Consider the following 20,827-nt stretch of genomic DNA (forward strand, 5'->3'; position numbering starts at 1 on the left):
TGGCTCGCGCACCATTTTTCTACGACGCGAACCGACTTTGTCAGAAAATACAGAGAATCTAGAGCTACCACCCACATTTCGCCTAGAGCAGCAGTGAAAGCAAAATCCGGATAGTTTCTCATGCAAAAGATGCAAGGAATTTGGGAGGAAAACAAAAAAAGAGTTCCGTAAAGACTAGTAAACATTCATGGGGTGGCAGTGGCAGTTGGACTTCCTGCATGTCACAAAGCAATCACTGGATTTTTCCCAAAGAGATATTCGAGGCGAATTTTGAGCTTCTTCCTCAGTTAAATTTCAAAGAAATGTTTGGTCCAGCTAGCAACGTTTTCCAGCAAAGTTTGAGGGAAATGTTAAGCCTCTGAAGTCTTTGGACGAAAATGGGTGTTTGTGTACAAACATGCTAAACACATTGTTTTGTGTGTGTGCAATTTCTTAACAGATATCCATGAGACGATTGTGCCTCAGAAATCCCAAGAGTGACAAAAAGTTCAGTGTCCCTAACCTTGGTGTGATTTAAGGAAACCCACAGTCCAACCATCAATGGATTGTTTAAACAATCTGTACTCCAGTCAAAGCAATTCCTACAAGACTGATGATATCAAGCTGCTCTTTACTAAAGAAACTGAACAACGCACTATTCCCAAAAGGCCATATAGCAGTTTTCCACGAAGATTTCAGGTACGTATTATGCAGAAGAAAAAAGCAAATGTATACATCCTGGCTAAGGAAGGGGAACAATTCAATTCCATTTACATTTAAAAGTGAACCTGCCTAATTTGTACTTTACAGAACAATACGCAAACTGAAACACAGCTATCTTTTTATTTAAAAAATTCACACCTCTGAATTTTTCAGGGCACTTCTCCAAGCAAGTAATCTGTACAAAGTTGCATATAATGGATTGCATGCATCTCTTATTAATGACAGTATACAAAAATAAGTTATATTTGGGGGGGGGAAATGCTTTCCAAAGACGTGTTTATCAGGGGAATTGCATGCAAAACTTTAGGAGTAATTTGATGGTGAACTTTCACAAGGGAATTTTTCTTTTAAAAAGAAAAAGAAAACAGATGTAGAAATGTGGAGAAATGATCTTAAGAATGGAAAAATGGGAAACATAGATTGACAAATTTGCTCATCTCAAATCCTGACCTCATTCAGGGCTCATTCAGCTATGAGAGGCAAGAGGTTAAACTGATGGACGATCAAGCACATTGCTGCAATTTCTATGTCACACCATAAGGTATAAAATATTATTTTCACCATGATGATCCAGAGAATGTTTGCAAAAAAAATAAAAAAATTTAAACCAACATACACCTGAGTCTGCAGTCCTATACACACTTACTTGGGGCCTACTTCTGAGTAGACACACACAGGTTGAACTGTGAAAAGACAAAGATGAGTACCTCATCTGTTTCCTAGTATCTGATTTGCAAAAAGGAAAAAAAAGCCACACAAAAGTTGCACAAAGCTATTCACAGGATATTCCGTCCCGAGTTTCGGATCACAATGACACAATGGTTATAAGATAGTTTCTTGTTTTCCGTACATAATGACAGACTTCTTCCCTGAGAGCAGTGGAACCAGTCGCTCTGAGTGGCTTTTAAAACTACAGCCCTGAGCATCCGCAACATTAAATTCCAGGGTAAGTCTTTACTCAACATGTTAGTTGAGGCACAAAGGAGCATAAAGGCGACCATCAGATATACAAATCAAACTCCATGCAAAAGGGAGATTCAAACAAAGCTGAAAGAGGCAATCTTGTCGGATACAAAAATCCAGCATGCCCAAACTCACAGTAAGGCACTAAAACAACAAGGTATGTCCATGCCACATTTTAGCTGCCAAAAAAGAAAAGAAAAAGAAGATTAAAAATAATGTATTGAATCCAACATGGGGGAAAACATGCAAAAATTGAAGATGCTGTTACTATCTGCTGGATTGACGTCGAGCCAAGACGCCAGTGTGTTCTGGAAGGATTTAAGAAGCACTAAAAAGACAGGAGAGAGAATCACAGCTTCTCCTTTGAATAGCAATTAACAAAACATGTTGGCTGTGATAGACTGTAAAAGGAGAACAGCAAACCGAAACACGCTATGGCACTTCAGGCAGACTGGAAACATTTTTTTAATTAACCAAATTAGCCTCTGCACAGAGAAGACAGGATGCTTCCTTGTGATTAAATAAACTTGGAAGCACTGAAAATAATAAACTCCAACCACCCTTTCTCGGGGAAAGAGCGAAGCAGGAGAGAGAGAGAGGAGACTAGCCTGACCTACCTCCGCAACTCTTTCCTCCTCCTTTCCCCTGGAGCCTTCAGTCGTAAAAACGTGCTGTTCTGTTTTAGAAAGACATCTGCAAAAAGGCATTCTCCCCGTGCGTCTGCAGCAGAACGTAGTAGCTTGTCCCTCATTTGAAAGAGGAAAGTTAAGCCCTTCTAGGAGCGGTTTGAAGGATTCCTTCCCACCACTCCCTCTAAACCAAAAGAATTTGGCAGCCAGCCCTGGCTGTCCACCTGTACGAAAGGCTTAACAGTACGCGGGGGAAGCTAGCGCCTGTTTCGGATGCTCCCTTCTCAGCAACTGCCTTCTTCTGAAAAGACTTTCTCTCTCTTCCCTCCCTCTTCTTAAAGAAAGACAGGCTCTTGCCCAGGCTTCTGCCATCTAAGCAGCAGTTTTGCAAACCGAGAGCACAGGCTCCGAATAGCTAACTAGACAAACAGCAGATTTAAAAGGCAGATATAGTTAAAACATAATTAAATTAGGGGAAAATGCAATCAGTAACACCTTAACTATTAAGAACGCATTCCTTCTGTGCAAATTTAAAAGACATCCGTGGATCACAGAGAGCTTAATTTACACACACACATGCAATATGCCATAAAATATCTATGCCATGCAAGGTTTCAACCTATTGTACTGCAATATATAGTGAACTGTGTTTGGGGTATGTGTTTAGAGGGGAGCAGGGAGGAGATTGTTTGATGTAGGTTTGCCTCTGCTAACCTGGTTACAGATTACAGTGGTACCTCAGGTTAAGTACTTAATTTGTTATGGAGGTCTGTTCTTAACCTGAAGCACCACTTTAGCTAATGGGGCCTCCTGCTGCCACCGCGCCGCCAGAGCACGATTTCTGTTCTCATCCTGAAGCAAAGTTCTTAACCTGAAGCACTATTTCTGGGTTAGTGGAGTCTGAAACCTGAAGCATATGTAACCTGAAGCATATGTAACCTGAGGTACCACTGCACTGGTTACAGGGAACCAAGCAGAGGGCCTTCTTGGTAGTGGCACCTGCCCTGTGGAACACCCTCCCACCAGATGTCAAAGAGGAAAACAACTACCTGACTTTTAGAAGACATCTGAAGGCAGCCCTGTTTAGGGAAGCTTTTAATGTTTAATAGGCTATTGTATTTTAATATTCTGTTGCAAGCCGCACAGAGTGGCTGGGGAATAAATAAATTATTATTAGTATTATTATGCCTTCCAGAGGTTTTGACTACAACTCCCATAACGCTGGCTAGTCCAAAACCTCTGGAGGGTTTAGCGAAGGCAGATACAGGGCATTTTAAGGGTAGTAGATTTGAGATGTTGACAGCGTATGAAACGGCAGTTGCGGAGAGGAAAAATGGGTGAGGAGGGTAGAGGCGATTATCTGGGCAGGAATGTGTGTAGGAGATTACTAGTTCTAACTGCATCCATCCCAGGCTGAATTCCTGCACGTAAGGGACTGAACCCCTAGCCTGATAGCTTGATAGCACATGCCATGCTATTATTAATATATATAATACAACTGCAGTAAAATGAAGTGGTAGAATCCTGTGGTGGTAGAATAACAGACCCTCCAAGTGTCCCTATTTTCCAAGGACTGTCCTGGATTTACAGAAGCCGTCCTGGTTTCTGATTTGATCCTGGAATGTCCAACTTTTCCTTAAAGGTAAAGGACCCCTGACAGTTAAGTCCAGTCGCAAACGACTCTGGGGTTGCGGCGCTCATCTCACTCTATAGGCCAAGGGAGCCGGCGTTTGTCCACAGACAGTTTTTCCGGGTCATGTGGCCAGCATGACTAAGCCACTTCTGGAGAAACTAGAGCAGCGCATGGAAATGCCATTTACCTTCCCGCTGGAGCGGTACCTATTTATCTACTTGCACTTTGATGTGCTTTCGAACTGCTAGGTTGGCAGGAGCAGGGACAGAGCAACGGGAGCTCACCCCGTCGCGGGGATTCGAACCGCCGACCTTCCAATCTGCAAGCCCTAGGCTCAGTGGTTTAGACTACAGTGCCACCCGTGTCCCACTTTTCCTTAGGACGTCCCTATTTTCATCAGAGAAATGTTGGAGGGTATGGAATAGATAGTACCACTACGGATTTTGGAGGTCTTTTCTTTTGAATGCACTACCACATTTTTATTTTATTTTAAAAATACCATATAAAAACAGCAACAAACTTTTGCACCAAGGAGAAATTAGCTCAGCTCCTGCCCTCTTGTGCTAGCTTCTACTTCCAGGAAAGAGGGTAATTTGCTTTGCTTTTAAATCTAGGGGTTGCCATATGTCCTCTTTTTCCAGGACACCTCCTCTTTTTCACGGGTATGTAAAATGAGAGTCGTCATAGCGCTCCATAGTTAAAAGTAGAAGTCGGCAAATGTGTCCTCTTTGTTGCTCTTCAAAATATGGCAATCCTAAATCTCCAGTCTGCCATATTCTGTTCTACCACCTCAGGAGCAATTTACCTCTCAATTCCCGTCTCATTCTGCATGCTTGGGCAGCCAGCTTTCAGCTTCCGAGTTATCAACTTGGAAGATCCCCATTGAAATCCTGACTTTACTATGAACCATTCTTTGGGTGCCTTTAGGCATATCTCCCCTACTCCTCCCTCCCCCCCCCCCAGCCTCAGTCCTTCCATCTGCCAAATGGGAGCAATAATATTAATCGAATTTATGAGGTTGCTGTAAGGACTGCTGAGATCGGAATACTCTAAAAAGTGCCATGGAAAGGCTAAGTTTGATTACCCTTATCGACGACACCCAAAACTTTATCCAGCCCAAGTTTTCTGATTGCTAAGGGCAGAGCTCCTGAAATACGACCAACCAATCCAAATGACGAACAAGCCGCAATCTGCGTGCTGACAAGTTGGGTGAGGCTTTACTTTAATTGCAGAAGTTGAATGCTTAGGGGAATTATTATTTTTTTAAAAAAAATGTTTTGGAATCCTTTGGTTTCTGAACGTCCTCTCCCACCTTTCTCCTACGATCCCACACCCAACCCGCTATCAGCAACTTCTTTGGCTACTGGCTTTCTAAGGAGTGTCTGGGTACATTAATCAGCAGAGCCAGTGCAAACCATATGCCTGCGCCAAGATAAGGTCCTAGCAAAATCTGGGCCATGTCCAGTAAATGCCAATCTACCCAGCCTTGGAAATGAAGAAGAAGAAAAAAGAAAATTGCCTCCCAGTGTTTTCCCGGTTATATCGCCCTCGGAGGAATACACCCTTGTGTATATCTGCTCTTCCACCTCCCAGTTTGAGCCCCCACCCCCACCCCATTCTGGAAGGAGAGTGAAGTGTAGAAAGAACAGAAGGCTAGCATCGTAAAGTCGACCATGGGAGGAGAGAAGCTGAAGGGCCAAACCCCTGGCATAACCAGCCAAAAGGCAGTAAAGGTCTCCCCTTAAGGGGAGCCTATATAATCTGGCAAGTAGGACTAGTAATCACTGTCAACTTTTCTTTTCCATCCTGCAGTTCGCTGTCATTCTTTTTCCAGCATGTGAAAAAAACCACATAACAATCACATCATTAATTATGTCATTACATGTGGCTACAGCTTTGGGCTTCCCCCAATGAATCCTGGGAAGTGTAGTTTGTTAAGGGTGCTGAGAGTTGCTAGCAGATTCCCTGTTCGCCTCCCAGAGTTCCCTGGGAAGAGGGACTTATTTTAGAAGTCCACTCACCCCTTTTGGTGCTGCGACATTGCGGGACGGAGGAGACTTCGCTGGGCCCGGACGGAGGAATTCAAACTGCTATGCCCTTCCTGGTGGGCAGATGGGGCATAAGCCCCGCCGTCTATCAGGAACCAGATCCTAGCTTGCACCCTGCTTTGGCGAATGGGGGTGCAGGCTGGGACCTGGGCTGTGCCAGGGGGCGGAGCTGAGGGAGCCAAAAGTGGGCTTCCCTTGGAGCCACCCCTTGCCCATTTCAGCAGCTTACACCTGGGGCTCAGCCTGTTTGTTCCTGTGCCTCAGGTTTAAGCCGATAGTCAATGACTTTGCTATGGTGGTCGCCGTTCTTTATGGGGCCAGGAAGGAATTTGCCCACTGGGCTAATTGGCTCTGACCCGGTGGTTTTGCCTGCCTCATAGCAATCGTCACAACTGGTTGGGCATTGGGGCAATCCTTTGTTTTGGACAGAGAGGAGGTTGTAGTCTCCGCCTGCCCCTCCAAACGCTGGGGTATCCCGTTAAAGGGATCCGGGGGGAGTGGCCATGTCCTGTGCCCAGGGGGGCCAGGGCCAAAGGCACTCCCCCCCACAGCAGTCCCTGTGGGGGTCACCCTATTGGATGTAAGTCTTAGGAACCCACACCTGGAATGACCACATGTCACTTCTGGCGGGTGGTCGGGTGGGCTGCAAGTATTTAGATTACCCCATGCCCAAGCCAAACCTCTTTTGTCTTTACAGTGGTACCTCAGGTCAAGAACTTAATTCGTTCCGGAGGTCCGTTCTTAACCTGAAACTGTTCTGAACCTGAGGTACCTCTTTAGCTAATGGGGCCTCCCACTGCCGCCACACAATTTCTGTTCTCATCCTGAAGCAAAGTTCTTAACCCTAGGTACTATTTCTGGGTTAGCGGAGTCTGTAACCTGAAGCGTCTGTTACCCAAGGTACCACTGTATTCAATAAAGTTGGGCCTGTTTTGACCCCAAACCAGTCTTATTGGTCTTTTATTTCTATGCGTTGGGGATATGGGGAGCCCAATGCCTGGTCCTGCAACCACTCTGTGAATTGTTACTCTGTGAGGGGAATAAGGTAAAGGTAAAGGTACCCCTGCCCGTACGGGCCAGTCTTGACAGACTCTAGGGTTGCGCGCCCATCTCGCTTAAGAGGCCGGGGGCCAGCGCTGTCCGGAGACACTTCCGGGTCACGTGGCCAGCGTGACAAAGCTGCATCTGGCGAGCCAGAGCCACACACGGAAACGCCGTTTACCTTCCCGCTAGTGAGCGGTCCCTATTTATCTACTTGCACCCGGGGGTGCTTTCGAACTGCTAGGTTGGCAGGCGCTGGGACCGAACAACGGGAGCGCACCCCACCGCGGGGATTCGAACTGCCGACCTTTCGATCGGCAAGCCCTAGGCACTGAGGCTTTAACCCACAGCGCCACCCGCGTCCCACCGTGAGGGGAATAGGAACCTCCTAAAAATTCTCAGCACCCTTAACAAAGCACAGTTCACAAAATTATTTGGGGGAAGTCGTCACTGCTGGAAATGATATGATACTGCTTTAAATGTATAGTATGGACAGGACCTTAAAGATTTTAGCAGGCTAAGAAAAAACTCCCCATCATTTTCCTGGGTTGAACTGAGCCACTGATGTATCTTCTGCTTATAGTCACAAAACTTTATTTCCTTCCTTCTTTCTTCCCTCCGCCTCTTTTTGCTGCAGGCAAACATTTAATATTGCTTCTCCCGAACTAAAATATCCAGCTGACCCGATTTCCTCCCTCTGCTGCCATCCTCCGTCTTACGTCTCAAATGTGCTCCAAGACTGAGAATGTATTGACCGAGTTCCAGTTGGAAATTAAACTCTTTATGGCCTTCGTACAAATCCAATGAAAATTATATACATGTCCATGAAGAAAATATGCTACAGTCAAAGGCTGGCTCTTCTAATCGGCCACATTGCACCACCTGTTGTTTAATAGATGACCTGTCTTAGCAATCCAGCAGAACGGTGCATTTTTCACTCCAGGTTTGAAACGAAAAGACGTGGGTTTTATGCACTTCTAAGTAGAAGTTGCTGATAGCTGCAGTTGAGATTCCCCACGTCACTAGTGGCAGGGCCAGGGACAACAGCGAACAGAGAGAGATGAATACAGTGGTACCTCAGGTTAAGTACTTAATTCGTTCCGGAGGCCGTTCTTAACCTGAAACTGTTCTTAACCTGACGCACCACTTTAGCTAATGGGGCCTCCCGCTGCTGCCACGCCACCACCACGCGATTTCTGTTCTCATCCTGAAGCAAAGTTCTTAACCTGAAGCACTATTTTTGGGTTAGTGGAGTCTGTAACCTGAAGCGTATGTAACCCGAGGTACCACTGTACAAGGTTCACTTTCATACAGTAGGTTAGTTTCTGTTGGTTCAGAAAAGATCTATGTGAGTCAGATTTTTAAAACACTGTTTATGGTTTATTTTGCTGCCGCCACAGACCACCATTTCCCCCCCCCCTCACAACACCTCAGACACAACATTGCTGAAACACTGGGCAGTGGGAGGGGGAGTGCCCTTCCCAACCAGTGTTGACCCTCCTAAAGTTTTGGGATTTTTTGAAAGAAAGAAAAGAATTGTTTTTTCTGTTTATAATCACTATTATTTGCAAGATCTTTCCCCCCTCCCTTAAACACCCACCCACCCTTGGTTATTCCATCACACTGTCACAACAGAAACATTGCTTGTGGGGTGAGGGACGTGGCGTGATGCTGAACTGTGAAGATTGGCAGGGAAGAGTAAATTATTTTCCTTAATTGGGCGGCTGGCGCTGGCATCAAGGAAAACCTGCAGCCCATTTGCATGAGGCTGGGACGGAAGAACTTTTGGCTTTAAGGAACTGGTTTTGGAACTGGTTGGTGGATGGTGCTGACTCCAGAGAAGGAAAGGGCGTTGAGGGAAAGAGGCAGGGAAGGGTGGCTGTGGAAACTTGGGTAAGAGGAGGGAGAAACTTTAAGAGACCTTTCGCTGCGCACATAACACAAGCGTACAAAGCGTTAGAAAATCTGCAAATTGCTGCAGGAACTGTGGAGAACTGAATTCAAAGCTGGAAAAATGAAAGACAGAGAGAAACAGATCTCTAAATAAACCAGGGCTGGTTTGGATGTTTATAAACTCTATGTGGGGCTACCTTTGAAGGTGACCCGGAAACTACAATTAATTCAGAATGCAGCAGCTAGACTGGTGACTGGGAGCGGCCACCAAGACCATATAACACCAGTCCTGAAAGACCTACATTGGCTCCCAGTAGGTTTCCGAGCACAAGTCAAAGTGTTGGTGCTGGCCTTTAAAGCCCTAAACGGCCTCGGCCCAGTATACCTGAAGGAGCGCCTCCACCCCCATCATTCATCCTGGACACAGAGGTCCAGCTCTGAGGGCCTTCTGGTGGTTCCCTCACTGCGTGGTTACAGGGAATCAGGTAGAGGGCCTTCTCGGTAGTGGCACCCTCCCTGTTAAATACCCTCCCATCAGATGTCAAGGAAATAAACAACTATCTGACTTTTAGAAAACATCTGAAGACAGCCCTGTTTAGGGAAGTTTTTAATGTTTGATGATTTGTTGTATTTTTATATATTTTGTTGGAAGCCGCCCAGAGTAGCTGGGGAAACCCAGCCAGATAGGAGGGATATAAATATTATTATTATTATTATTATTATTATTATTATTATTATTATTATTATTATTATTATTTATTATTATTACTGCACTCCCAAGGCTCAATGTTGAGGCAAAATCATTTTTTAAAAAAGTTATGTCTACTATCTCTTAAACTATTGATTTTATAAGGCTGAAAGACCATCTCCTTCCCGGGAGATGGCAGCTTCTGTGGCAGCTCCTAAGTTGTGAAACTTCCTCCCCACAGATGTGCGCCTCACACCTTCACTACACGGTTTTTGGGGAATGCTGAAGATGCACCTCTTTACCTCAGCCTTCGACGCCTAAGATGTATCATTCTAGGACCCACCCATCTCTTGCGATTGCTATTTGTTTCAAACAGATCTCAATCTTGCTTTTTAAATAGTTGCGACCCGCCTTGGGCCCTTAAGGGGAAGGGCGGGTCAAGATTCACCACCACCTATATTTCGATACTTGTATTATAGCTACTTGTTTTTAACCTCTCTTGAATTGGCATTTTCTCAGCTATTTTATATATATTGCATTCAGGTTTTGTTTTCACAAGCAGCCTATAAATGTCATTAAATAAAATAAACACATCAATAAATAAAATCCCTTCAGGCACTGCTGGCCAGGAGTCCCAGGCAGACACACTTGGAGAAATCTTCACACTGTGGCCATGCTACAAAAGTGACCTGGCACAGGACAGATAGGATCTCTGTTGGATAAACAGAGAGCTCATTTCTTTGGGTATATTGTTCGGAAGTCCTAAATAAACGGGTTTTGAAAACGCCGGGCACCCATTTCGGATGGACAATGCTCGGAAATAATCTTCCCACTTGCCGTGGTACCACAGAGCTAATGAAACAGATGAATTATATATAGAACGGACCCGTATCGCTTCTCCCTCCCCACCTTCTGGGGAACATTCAGTCACACAATACGGCTTCCTATGGGCAGCGAACACCCGGCAGGGAATATGCAGCTCTGCGCTATCACTCTCCCCATCAGACTGCTGTCAATCGCAGCCCATAACTTGACCATATAGTCTAAACACAGCGGGAGACTCACCCCAGTCTTGCATTTATCGCCCGACAGAAACTCAAGTTCCCATATCCACCCTGAACTCTCCCCTCTCCTTCCTGGGATGGGTGGAGGTGGCAAAAGCACAAAGCCTTATTGAGTCAAAAGAAATACAGGCTTTAATAATAGTAATATAAAAGGGCAAGCTTTTGTTAAACAGAAATAGAAAGCCGAGCAAGCCAGCCCCTTGTAGGAACTCCGAATGGCCCAAAAACGCTGTGGTCACCTCGACTCAAAAAAGGGTAAGGGTTCAGAAAAGGGCAACAAAGATGATCAAGGGCTTGGAGCAACGTCCTTTGTGAGGAAAAGCGACAACATTCGGGGATTTTTAATTTAGGGGAAAAAGGTTTGTGATATAGGGGTACAAAATGGTGGGTGGTTTGGAGGAAGTAGATAGGGAGAATTTTTTCTCCCTTGCTGATGATACCAGGAGCCATCTAAGGAACCTGAATGTTGAATGATTCAGAGCAGACCAAATGCGGTGTTTATTGACAAAATGTATAGCTAAATTGTGGAATTCGCTCTCACAAGGTGTGGTGATGTCTAAGGCTGGGCGATATATCAATATATCATCCAAAACCGGTTTGAAGTCCACATTGTGATATTGGTTTCATAATTTTTGACCCAACAATATATGGCAAACCAGCTGCATAGCTCCATCCTTATTTCAGACATTGTGATATATCGGTATATTATGATGTTTAGCTTGGTGATATATCGCAATATTGAAAACCAGATATCACCTAGTGATTACTACCAACCTGAATGGCTTTAGAAGAGGATTTGACCAAATCATGGAGGACACAGCTATCAATGGCTACTCACCACAACAACTGCTGTATGTTCTACCTTGGCTGTCACAGGCAATATGTCTCTGAATACCAGTTGTGAGGAATCACAAGTGGGGAGAGCACTTTTGCACTCAATTTCTGCATGTGGCCACTGTGAGAATGGGATGATGGACTAGATGGGCCTTTGGTGTGATCCAGCAGGCAACATGTCTATACCTGTATTAATTCTTTGTGAAATATGCATATTCTAGAGTGAAGGGGCAGGGGCTTACTATCTTTCGAATGCTACGTCGTATAATGCATACAGACAGAGGAATGAGGAATCTCCAGAAAAGCAGAAATAATAATAATAATAATAATTTTAAAATGTGCTAGCTTGTTTTAATCACCCTCCCGTTGTATAGTTAACAGCAACCTGACACACAGAAATGTATCAGCTTTTCCTAATGTGGAGATAAGGGGTGGTCAAAGCTTCAGCTGCCTGCACTGTGTGCATCAGGTTGCGTTCAAGACAAAGGCGGAAGAGCAGTAAACAAAAGGAGAAAGTGGCAACCCAAGATGCAGGCATCTCTTAGATCAGGGGTCAGCAAACTTTTTCAGCAGGGGGCCAGTCCACTGTCCCTCAGACTTTGTGGGGTGGGGGCGGACTATATTTTGGAAAAAAATAATGAACGAATTCCTATGCCCCACTAATAACCCAGAGATGCATTTTGAATAAAAGGACACATTCTACTCATGTAAAAACACGCTGATTCCCGGACCATCTGCGGGCCGGATTTAGAAGGCAGTTGGGACGGATCTGGCCCCCGGGCCTTAGTTTGCCTACCCATGTCTTAGATTGGGCCTGTGGCACCAATGTGAGGTATGTCCATAGCTTTTTCACATCATGTCATTTTGAATGCCTCGCCATTTCAAAATACGTCTTCTTCTCTTTTTTCCACACACACCCAAAATAGGTGTGTGGAGAGAGAGAGCACTCTGCTGGCCCCCTAAATCAAGGAAGGGGGAACCTGTGGCACTCCATGTTGCTGGACTTCAATTCCCATGTGTCCCTGCTAAAATGAGCAATAGCCGGGGTTTGTGAGAGTTGCAGTCCCACAAAATGTTGAGGGCCACAGTTTCGCCAGTTGTGACCTCCTGAGAGAGGCTAGAGTCCAGTAGTTCAAGCTCCAGGAGCAAGGAGCAAGAAAGCACGGTTCCTCCATTTCTCTAACCACCCAATATATCTAACTTCTCCTGGAGGCTCCTGGCAGAAAAGACAAAGGCTGGAACCTGGGCTGCTCAGCAAGCCAGAGCTCTTCTCATTTATACTTGGGCCACCTCTTTGCGTATGGGACTTGAGACACTTAGCACATCTGCTTTACCATTTAGGGGAATTTGTGCTCCTCCAGTGGTTGCTGGGCTCCAGCTCCCACCAGTCCCAGACAACTTGGCCACTGGTCAAGATTGATGGGAGTTGGAGTTCCAACATCTAGGTCACACTTAAATCACTATTGTACTACTTCGACAATCATGAATTTGCCCAGAGAATCCTGGGTGGTATAGTTTGTTAAAGGTGCTGAGGGGTATTAAAGGTAAAGGGACCCCTGGCGGTTAGGTCCAGTCATGGATGACTCTGGGGTTGCGGCGCTCATCTCGCTTTACTGGCCGAGGGATCCGGCGTACAGCTTCTGGGTCATGTGTCCAGCATGACTAAGCCACTTCTGGCAAACCAGAGCAGCGCACGGAAACGCCGTTTACCTTCTGGCTGGAGCGGTACCTATTTATCTACTTGCACTTCATGCTTTCGAACTGCTAGGTTGGCAGGAGCAGAGACCGAGCAATAGGAGCTCACGCTGTCACGGAGATTCGAACCGCCGACCTTCTGATTGGTAAGCCCTAGGCTCTGTGGTTTAGCAAACCCCAGTTCTCCTCACTGAGTTCCCTTGGAAGAGGCATTGATTGTCGCACCACTCTTGTAATTGTAGCTCTGTTAGGGGAAATAGAGGTTCCTCATCCCCAATTTAGGTCAAAGCAACGTCTGCTTTGCCAGGAAGCTCTCCAGGGTCCTGTTGAGCTCACTCTGCCCTTGTAATCTGGATCCAGTTCCTTGGAAGCCAATACCTGTTGCCTGATACGGACCGTCAGGTGACAGATGACTCCAGCTGCAGCCAAGCCCCATTCAGACTGTCCCTGGCACCCCTCAGGTTCTTGGATCATTTGATACAAGACAGAAAAGCCCTTTGGCAACTGTCCAAGGAGAGCTACTGTGATCGCCCGTTGACACAGAGAGCAAAGAGAACACTTTTTAATCGGTCTTACAGATGGTGATAGAGCACAAGGGAAGGGAGAGCCTCTGAGCAATTTGGAACGCAAGCAATTTAAGACCTGCAGATCAAATATGGCAAGTTATTTGTTTGTTTCTGCACAAGAGGAGATGGTTCCAGAAATACCCTTGAAAAGAATCAAAGCACTTCTTGATCCAAAGCCAACCTTTTCTTCCCGGCACTGTGTTGCAATTAAGCAGCCCACATGGAGTTCAAGTGCCGAGCCTGAGGGAAGGAAGGTCTTAACAGCAGCAGTTGAGTCTTCTTGGTTGGCTTGAAGAGTGTGAGCTGAGCGAGGGATTCCCAAAGCTCAACTCTGGAGCCTATTTTCAACATCAGGGCCATTGAATGCTACACTTTCTTGCATGGGGTAGGGTGGTCAGTCAAACCCAGATACCTGAGCACTGATACTTCCATTGGCATTCCTTAGTGTGGATGGAGAACTTGTGGCTCTCAAGATGTTAAACTACCACTCCCATCATCCATTGGCCATGTTGGCTGGGCTTGATGGGAGATAACAACATCTGGAAGACCAGATGTTCCTGTACTCTAAAGGAAGACTCAACACACCTCTTCAAAACTTGGCCATTCCTGTTCCATTTGAAGATGCTGGCATGAAAAATATTACGCACCCACAGAACATTTTGGTACTTTAATGGGAATTGCAGCATAATCTCTAGATAAGTTGTTTCTCCAATAGATGGAGAATCAGCCCTGAATCCCAAATGCTTTGTTAGAAGCTTGGCTTGAGCCCCTCAACCTGCTTCTTCCGTATGACGCAGTGTCTGTGGCTGTTTCCTCTTCCTTCGCCCAATCTGGCTATGATGGTCATATAAGCCTTAGCAACATCTAGACAGGATTGCTGTAACACACTCTGTAGAGCTGTCTTTAACAACTGTTCAGAAACTTAGGGTATTTCCAAACACAGCAGTCAGGCTATTAACCAGTACCAGGCTATTTCTTTTAACTGTTTTTTTGTATGAACTACACCGACAACCAGTTTTTCTTTTTCAAATAACATGTATTTCATTTCATACTTCAAAGGAGTGTCAAAGCGGTTTACCAATGTTGTAAAAATAACACAAATCCTCGTTCTGTTTGCACTAGGGCCTGGGTATTTTCATGTTTGTATTCTGTTAAAAGAACTAAATATTAATCGTATTGTGATATGCATAGAATATACATTCTAATAAGAAATAATTTAGAAAAAAGGAGGGAAAGCATAGTTGTTAACAAACATAAAGGGCTCTTCTTATCAAGGATATCTAACAGGACATCTCTTTGGCTCACTTTCTGACCTTTATTCATTTAAACAGGTATTTGGCCAGGTTTTTATGTTAATTTTTTCTTTACCCCATCTTTACAATCTGCGCTTTTGATATGGTAGCTCCTTTGAGTGCTTAACCATGAAATGGAAAGGCAGGATCGAAACCTTGAGACAAATAAATTTAAGAAATACATTTCAGCAGTTCACCCATTTTCCCTATTATCTTAGTTTTAGGGGGTGTTCGGAAAACCTGCTTCTTTACTACACAACTTTCAAGCAGACCTGAATACCCACGGCATAACAACAACAACAACAACAATAATAATAGGCTCCCATAGATTCTGTTCCTTTTCCCATGAGTAAAGCTGCAGTCCCCGATAAGAGCAAAGCAAAGCCCCAGGCCAAAACCTGCATTTCTCTTTGCTGCTCGAGGATAAAGATCAGGCAGCGAAATCACACTGTAAAGGATAAACTCTGCAACAAATTCACCCCGGATCAGGCGGGGCACTATCTGTGCACAATCATGTAGCAATAAAGGAAACACGCTGCAGATCTCATTCCTGCCGATGTCTTCCCCGGGAGCTGTCCTTTTGCAATCAATGGCATCGGCTCACGTGACGAAGAACTTGTACGTTCAGTCCTTGCGCTCCAGAAGAGACGACTGAGCCAAACCCACAGGATCGATAAAGCAGCAGCATATGCAAAAAAACCTCTGTGTTTACTAATGTTTCCAGCAGCAGAACCGAACACAACACTGATTCATACAAGGCGCTCAATAGCAATAAGTTATTTGTACAAGCCCAAGCTGAACTTGTTCATAATTAATGGTAGGCGCCGGCCCTGCTCGCCGTTTCTCTGCGGGTACTTTGAATAGTGTTGAAAGAGAAAGAGGGAAAAACCACACCCCTTTTTGCTGAGTTTTGGTAAAGGTAAAGGACCCCTGACGGTTAAGTCCAGTTGTGAACGACTTGGGGGTTGCGGCGCTCATCTCGCTTTACAGGCCGAGGGAGCTGGCATTTGACCGCAGAAACCAGAGCAATGCATGGAAACGCCGTTTACCTTCCCGCTGGAGTGGTACTTATTTATATACTTGCACTGGCCTGCTTTCGAACTGCTAGGTTGGCAGGAGCAGGGACCAAGCAACGGGAGCTCACCCCGTCACGGGGATTCGAACCGCCAACCTTCTGATCGGCAAGGCTCAGTGGTTTAGACCACAGCTCCACCGGCGTCCCTTGAGTTTCGGTAGCTCCTTCCTAAAATATCTGCTTACCCAGATTGATTGCCCCCACGATGGCATCATCGTGAAGCACACTGACTGTTTCTGATTTTGCAAGCATTGGTTGGCTCCATTAAGTTGGACACTTCCTGCTCACGAGGGCCATAGCTCAGCAGCAGAGCATTCACTTTTGCACGGAAAAGGTCTCAGGTTCAATTGCCAGCGACAGTTCCAGGTAGACCTGGGACTGTCACCTGCCCGGAACCCTGGAGAGCCCCTGCCAGTCAGACTAGGCAGTGCAGAGACAGATGGACCAAAGTTTTAACACGGTATAAGGCAGCTTCCTGACGTGGATGGCGCTGTGGGTAAAACCTCAGTGCCTAGGACTTGCCGATCGTATGGTCGGCGGTTCGAATCCCCGCGGCGGGGTGAGCTCCCGTCCTTTGGTCCCAGCTCCTGCCCACCTAGCAGTTTGAAAGCACCCCTAAGTGCAAGTAGATAAATAGGTACCGCTTTATAGCGGGAAGGTAACGGCGTTTCCATGCGCTGTGCTGGTGCTGGCTCGCCAGAGCAGCTTCGTCACGCTGGCCACGTGACCCGGAAGTGTCTGCGGACAGCGCTGGCTCCCAGCCTCTTAAGCGAGATGAGCACGCAACCCCAGAGTCGGACACGACTGGCCCGTATGGGCAGGGGTACCTTTACCTTTACCTTTAAAGGCAGCTTCCTATGTTCCTACGTGATCCCAATTTAATTCAGAAAGAACCAGGAAAGGAGGGATGACATATACGAATCAGTGGGAGGAAGCTGAAGTTTAAAATGTCGAAGTTTAAATAATTTTCAAGCAAATTGCTAAAATTGCCAGTTTAAACCTAAAAATCTATGCTGGGGTACTGGATAGTCACTTGAGCAACCCCTGAACTAACAAGAGGAAGGCAATGAGTAATGAAAGGGGATGGAAGATGGAAAGTATGTTTCTGAGCACAATTCAAAGTGTTGGTGCTGACCTTTCAAGCCCTAAACAGGCTTGGTCCAGTATACCTGAAGGAGCATTTCCACCTCCATCGCTCAGCCCAGACACTGAGGTCCGGCTCCGAGGGCCTTCTGGCAGTTCACTCACTGCGAGAAGCTAAGTTACAGGGAACCAGGCAGAGGGCCTTCTCGTTAGTAGCACCCGCCCTGTGGAACACCCTCCCACCAGATGTCAAAGAGAAAAACAACTACCAGACTTTTAGAAGACATCTGAAGGCAGCCTTGTTTAGGGAAGCTTTTAATGTTTGATGGACTACTGTATTTTAATATTTTGTTGGAAGCTGCCCAGAGTGGCTGGGGAAACCCAACCAGATGGGCAGGGTATAAATAATAAATTATTATTATTATTATAACCATAATAAGGGCATTCCACAGGGCGGGTGCCACTACCGAGAAGGCCCTCTGCCTGGTTCCCTGTAACTTGGCTTCTCGCAGTGAGGGAACTGCCAGAAGGCCCTCGGCACTGGACCTCAGTGTCGGGGCACAACAATGGGGGTGGAGATGCTCCTTCAGGTATACTGGACCGAGGCACTTTTGAGGAATTTAGGATGTATCAGACCCATCACAGAGGCAGCAATTGGGGAAAGAGCAGCTTGGCCAGGCACGTGCAATAACATGACCTCAAAGAGCCATGCCTAGCAAAAAGCCATGCATAGCAAAGGCCACGTGTCCACAGAGTGTCCGCTGTCCCGAGGAGACAGGGACAGTGATTCCTCAAAGCAGGGAGGGGACAGCATGGAGAGGGCAGATAGTGTCAAGCATCTGTTTGCCTTCATCAGGCAAACCCACACAAAAGCCCAGCAAGCAAAAGGACTCAGCCAATCTTCTGTGTCGGGGTCAGCCTGGGTGGAGGGCAGCACACTGGACATCTGTACTGCAAAGGAAGGAACTTGGGCTGTTTTTTGTGCCCACAGCACAATGACTGCGGAGAGGTCTGGCCTACGGAGAAAAGATAAATGGGAGCTGGGAGCTGGGCTGGGGAGGCAGGAAGTGGGTGGATGTTGCAACAACTTCCTTGTTCAGTTTATATCACCCTGGTTCAGATCTTCCCTTGACCCACTTAAAGATTTCTGGCTCTCAATACAGTGGTACCTCGGGTTAAGTACTTAATTCGTTCCGGAGGTCCGTTCTTAACTTGAAACTGTTCTTAACCTGAAGCACCACTTTAGCTAATGGGGCCTCCCACTGCCACCGCGCCGACGGAGCATGATTTCTGTTCTCATCCTGAAGCAAAGTTCTTAACCTGAGGTACTATTTCTGGGTTAGTGGAGTCTGTAACCTGAAGCGTATGAAACCTGAAGCGTATGGAACCCGAAGCACCACTGTATCTGGCTTCAAGAGCCCCTTCCTGGAGTGACAGAGATTACACATCCCAAAGCTGATTGGATATTATCGATAGATTGACTACAAGACTAAGGGCTTATCCCTCTTGCCCCAATCTTTCCAGGCACAGTTCCTTTCTTAAAAAGCTCTGTGTCCAAACGTGAGTTTTTCTGCCTGCAAAAACCCGCTCTTTGGCGCTCAATTGGAGCAAACTTCAACTGGGGTTTTCTGTGCGTTGCTGTTCGCTCCGGCGGAGTGCTAAAGATCAGGTTTTTACAGGGAAAGCTCCAGAGCAGGGGGGAAAGGGCGCTCAGAAACAGAGGTTTTGATCACGGACCCCGCTTGGAAAGCACAGAGGAAAGGGAAGTGTGGATAAGCCCCAAGCGTCAGGGAATCATGACAGAACACATGGCCGTAAGAATAAACAGCGAGAGAACACCCTTCATACGCAAATATCACTAATAGATTCTGTTTCAAAACATGCAGTAGAGATCAGATCTGCCTTGGTAGAGAATTGGAGGGCAGTCCTATTGTAAGGTCCACTGGGCTCAGGCGGTGTTAAGTCTCCAATCGTAGCTCAGCCAATGAAACATTTGGGTGAGCTGAGGCAAAAGTCAGTGTAAATCCCCCCCACCCAAAGGGGCATTCGGGGGGGGGGCAGAGAAGGAGACTTAGTCTGAATCTTAAGTGCATTCAGCTTGGTCACACGACCTGGCAACCCAGCACAGAACACTACTTTTAAAGGATTCTTTTCTCTCTTCCAGGCTCAGACAGAGGAGCCCCTCTGATTAACCAGGTTAACAACAACAACAACAACAACAACAACAACAATTTATTTATACCCCGCCCATCTGGCTGAGTTTCCCCAGCCACTCTAGGCGGCTTCCAATTGAGTGTTAAAAACAATACAGCGTTAAATATTAAAAACTTCCCTAAACAGGGCTGCCTTCAGATGTCTTTTAAAGAGAAGATAGCTGCTTATTTTCTTCACATCTGAAGGGAGGGCGTTCCACAGGGCGGGCCCCACTACTGAGAAGGCCCTCTGCCTGGTTCCCTGTAGCTTTGCTTCTCGCAATGAGGGAACTGCCAGGAGGCCCTTGGCACTGGATCTCAGTGTCCGGACTGAACGATGGGGTTGGAGATGCTCCTTCAGGTATACTGGACCGAGGCCGTTTAGGGCTTTAAAGGTCAGCACCAACACTTTGAATTGTGCTTGGAAACGTACTGGGAGCCAATGCAGATCTCTCAGGACCGGTGTTATGTGGTCCCGGCGGCCACTCCCAGTCACTAGTCTAGCTGCCGCATTCTGGATTAGTTGCAGTTTGGAACCGGTGCAATTGTATGCCCGCTTAACTTTAAGGCGTGCTTTAAGCCAGCTTCTGGTGCATGGGGTTGGTTGCTTAGTGGGAAATCTATGCTGAAACCAATCCAAATGGCTCAAGCAAGCAAGCAAGCCTTGCCCATTGCATTCTGCAAATGGTAGCATAACCTTTGCAAGTCAAAATGCTTCCATGCGCCAACACAGGTCATTGGTCCGTCTCAGTATTGTGAACATCTGTGTTTAAGAACCCTGGGTCGCCAGACACTGTTGGACTACAACTCCCATCATTCCTGACCATTGGCAAAGCTGGCTGGGGATGATGGGAGTTTATACTCTAATTCTATTTGGGGGGTTTTAAATTTAGATGCTATTCAATACCATTGTTTCCAAGCCGTGTGGAACAGAGATATAGAGGACTTCCTAAACCTTTCCTCCCCACGGACGACTTGAAAACTGCTGAGGATCTTGCCGGACCACTATTTTGCAGTGTTTGAGTTACAAACAACAGGACTTCTGGGGTCTGTTTCAAAGCGGGACTTCTGAATCTGCGCATCTCCAAACCCTGAAGAACAGACTTGTCAAGAGAGGCGTCAGGTGTGAGCCACATAAATTCCACTTCTGTGACGAACCCACAATCGCCAGAGTTACTTAGCCGGCTGATTAGGAGGAGGGGAGAGCCCTACAAAAATGCCACAGTGGCTACTCCTATCATCTTGTGACGTCCAAAGGGCACCTCACTCATCCAAAGATTGCTAAGGAGTTGTTCCACGAGAAGATGAGCACCCGCTGCCCTTTACCCAACTCCAGGCAGACCCTTCCCCCATCCGTTTTCGTTTTACCTGCGCGACATTTTAACTGGCTGCACAAATCTGCCCTATTATGTCCTTGAGCATTAATTAA

The 20,827-nt window shown here is 46.3% G+C and overlaps 1 protein-coding gene across 3 annotated transcripts in view; it reads right to left on the bottom strand.

Moving 5' to 3' along the window:
• ZBTB7C (zinc finger and BTB domain containing 7C) overlaps window positions 1-20,827 on the bottom strand; it is a 250,481-nt gene that overhangs the window by 93,286 nt on the left and 136,368 nt on the right. Inside the window, exon 1 of one of the 3 annotated variants that reach the window (XM_053409045.1) lies at window positions 2,283-2,602. The exons of 1 other annotated variant lie outside the window; for it this stretch is intronic. In XM_053409045.1, coding sequence (XP_053265020.1) covers window positions 2,283-2,416 — 134 coding nt within the window. In that variant the 5' untranslated portion in view covers window positions 2,417-2,602. Of the gene's footprint in view, window positions 1-2,282; window positions 2,603-20,827 lie in introns of those variants that run through there. One more of the 3 variants, XM_053409047.1, reaches the window with a different exon arrangement.

The sequence above is a fragment of the Podarcis raffonei genome, chromosome 11 (genome assembly GCF_027172205.1).
Source record: "Podarcis raffonei isolate rPodRaf1 chromosome 11, rPodRaf1.pri, whole genome shotgun sequence".
NCBI classification, from domain to species: Eukaryota; Metazoa; Chordata; class Lepidosauria; order Squamata; family Lacertidae; genus Podarcis; species Podarcis raffonei.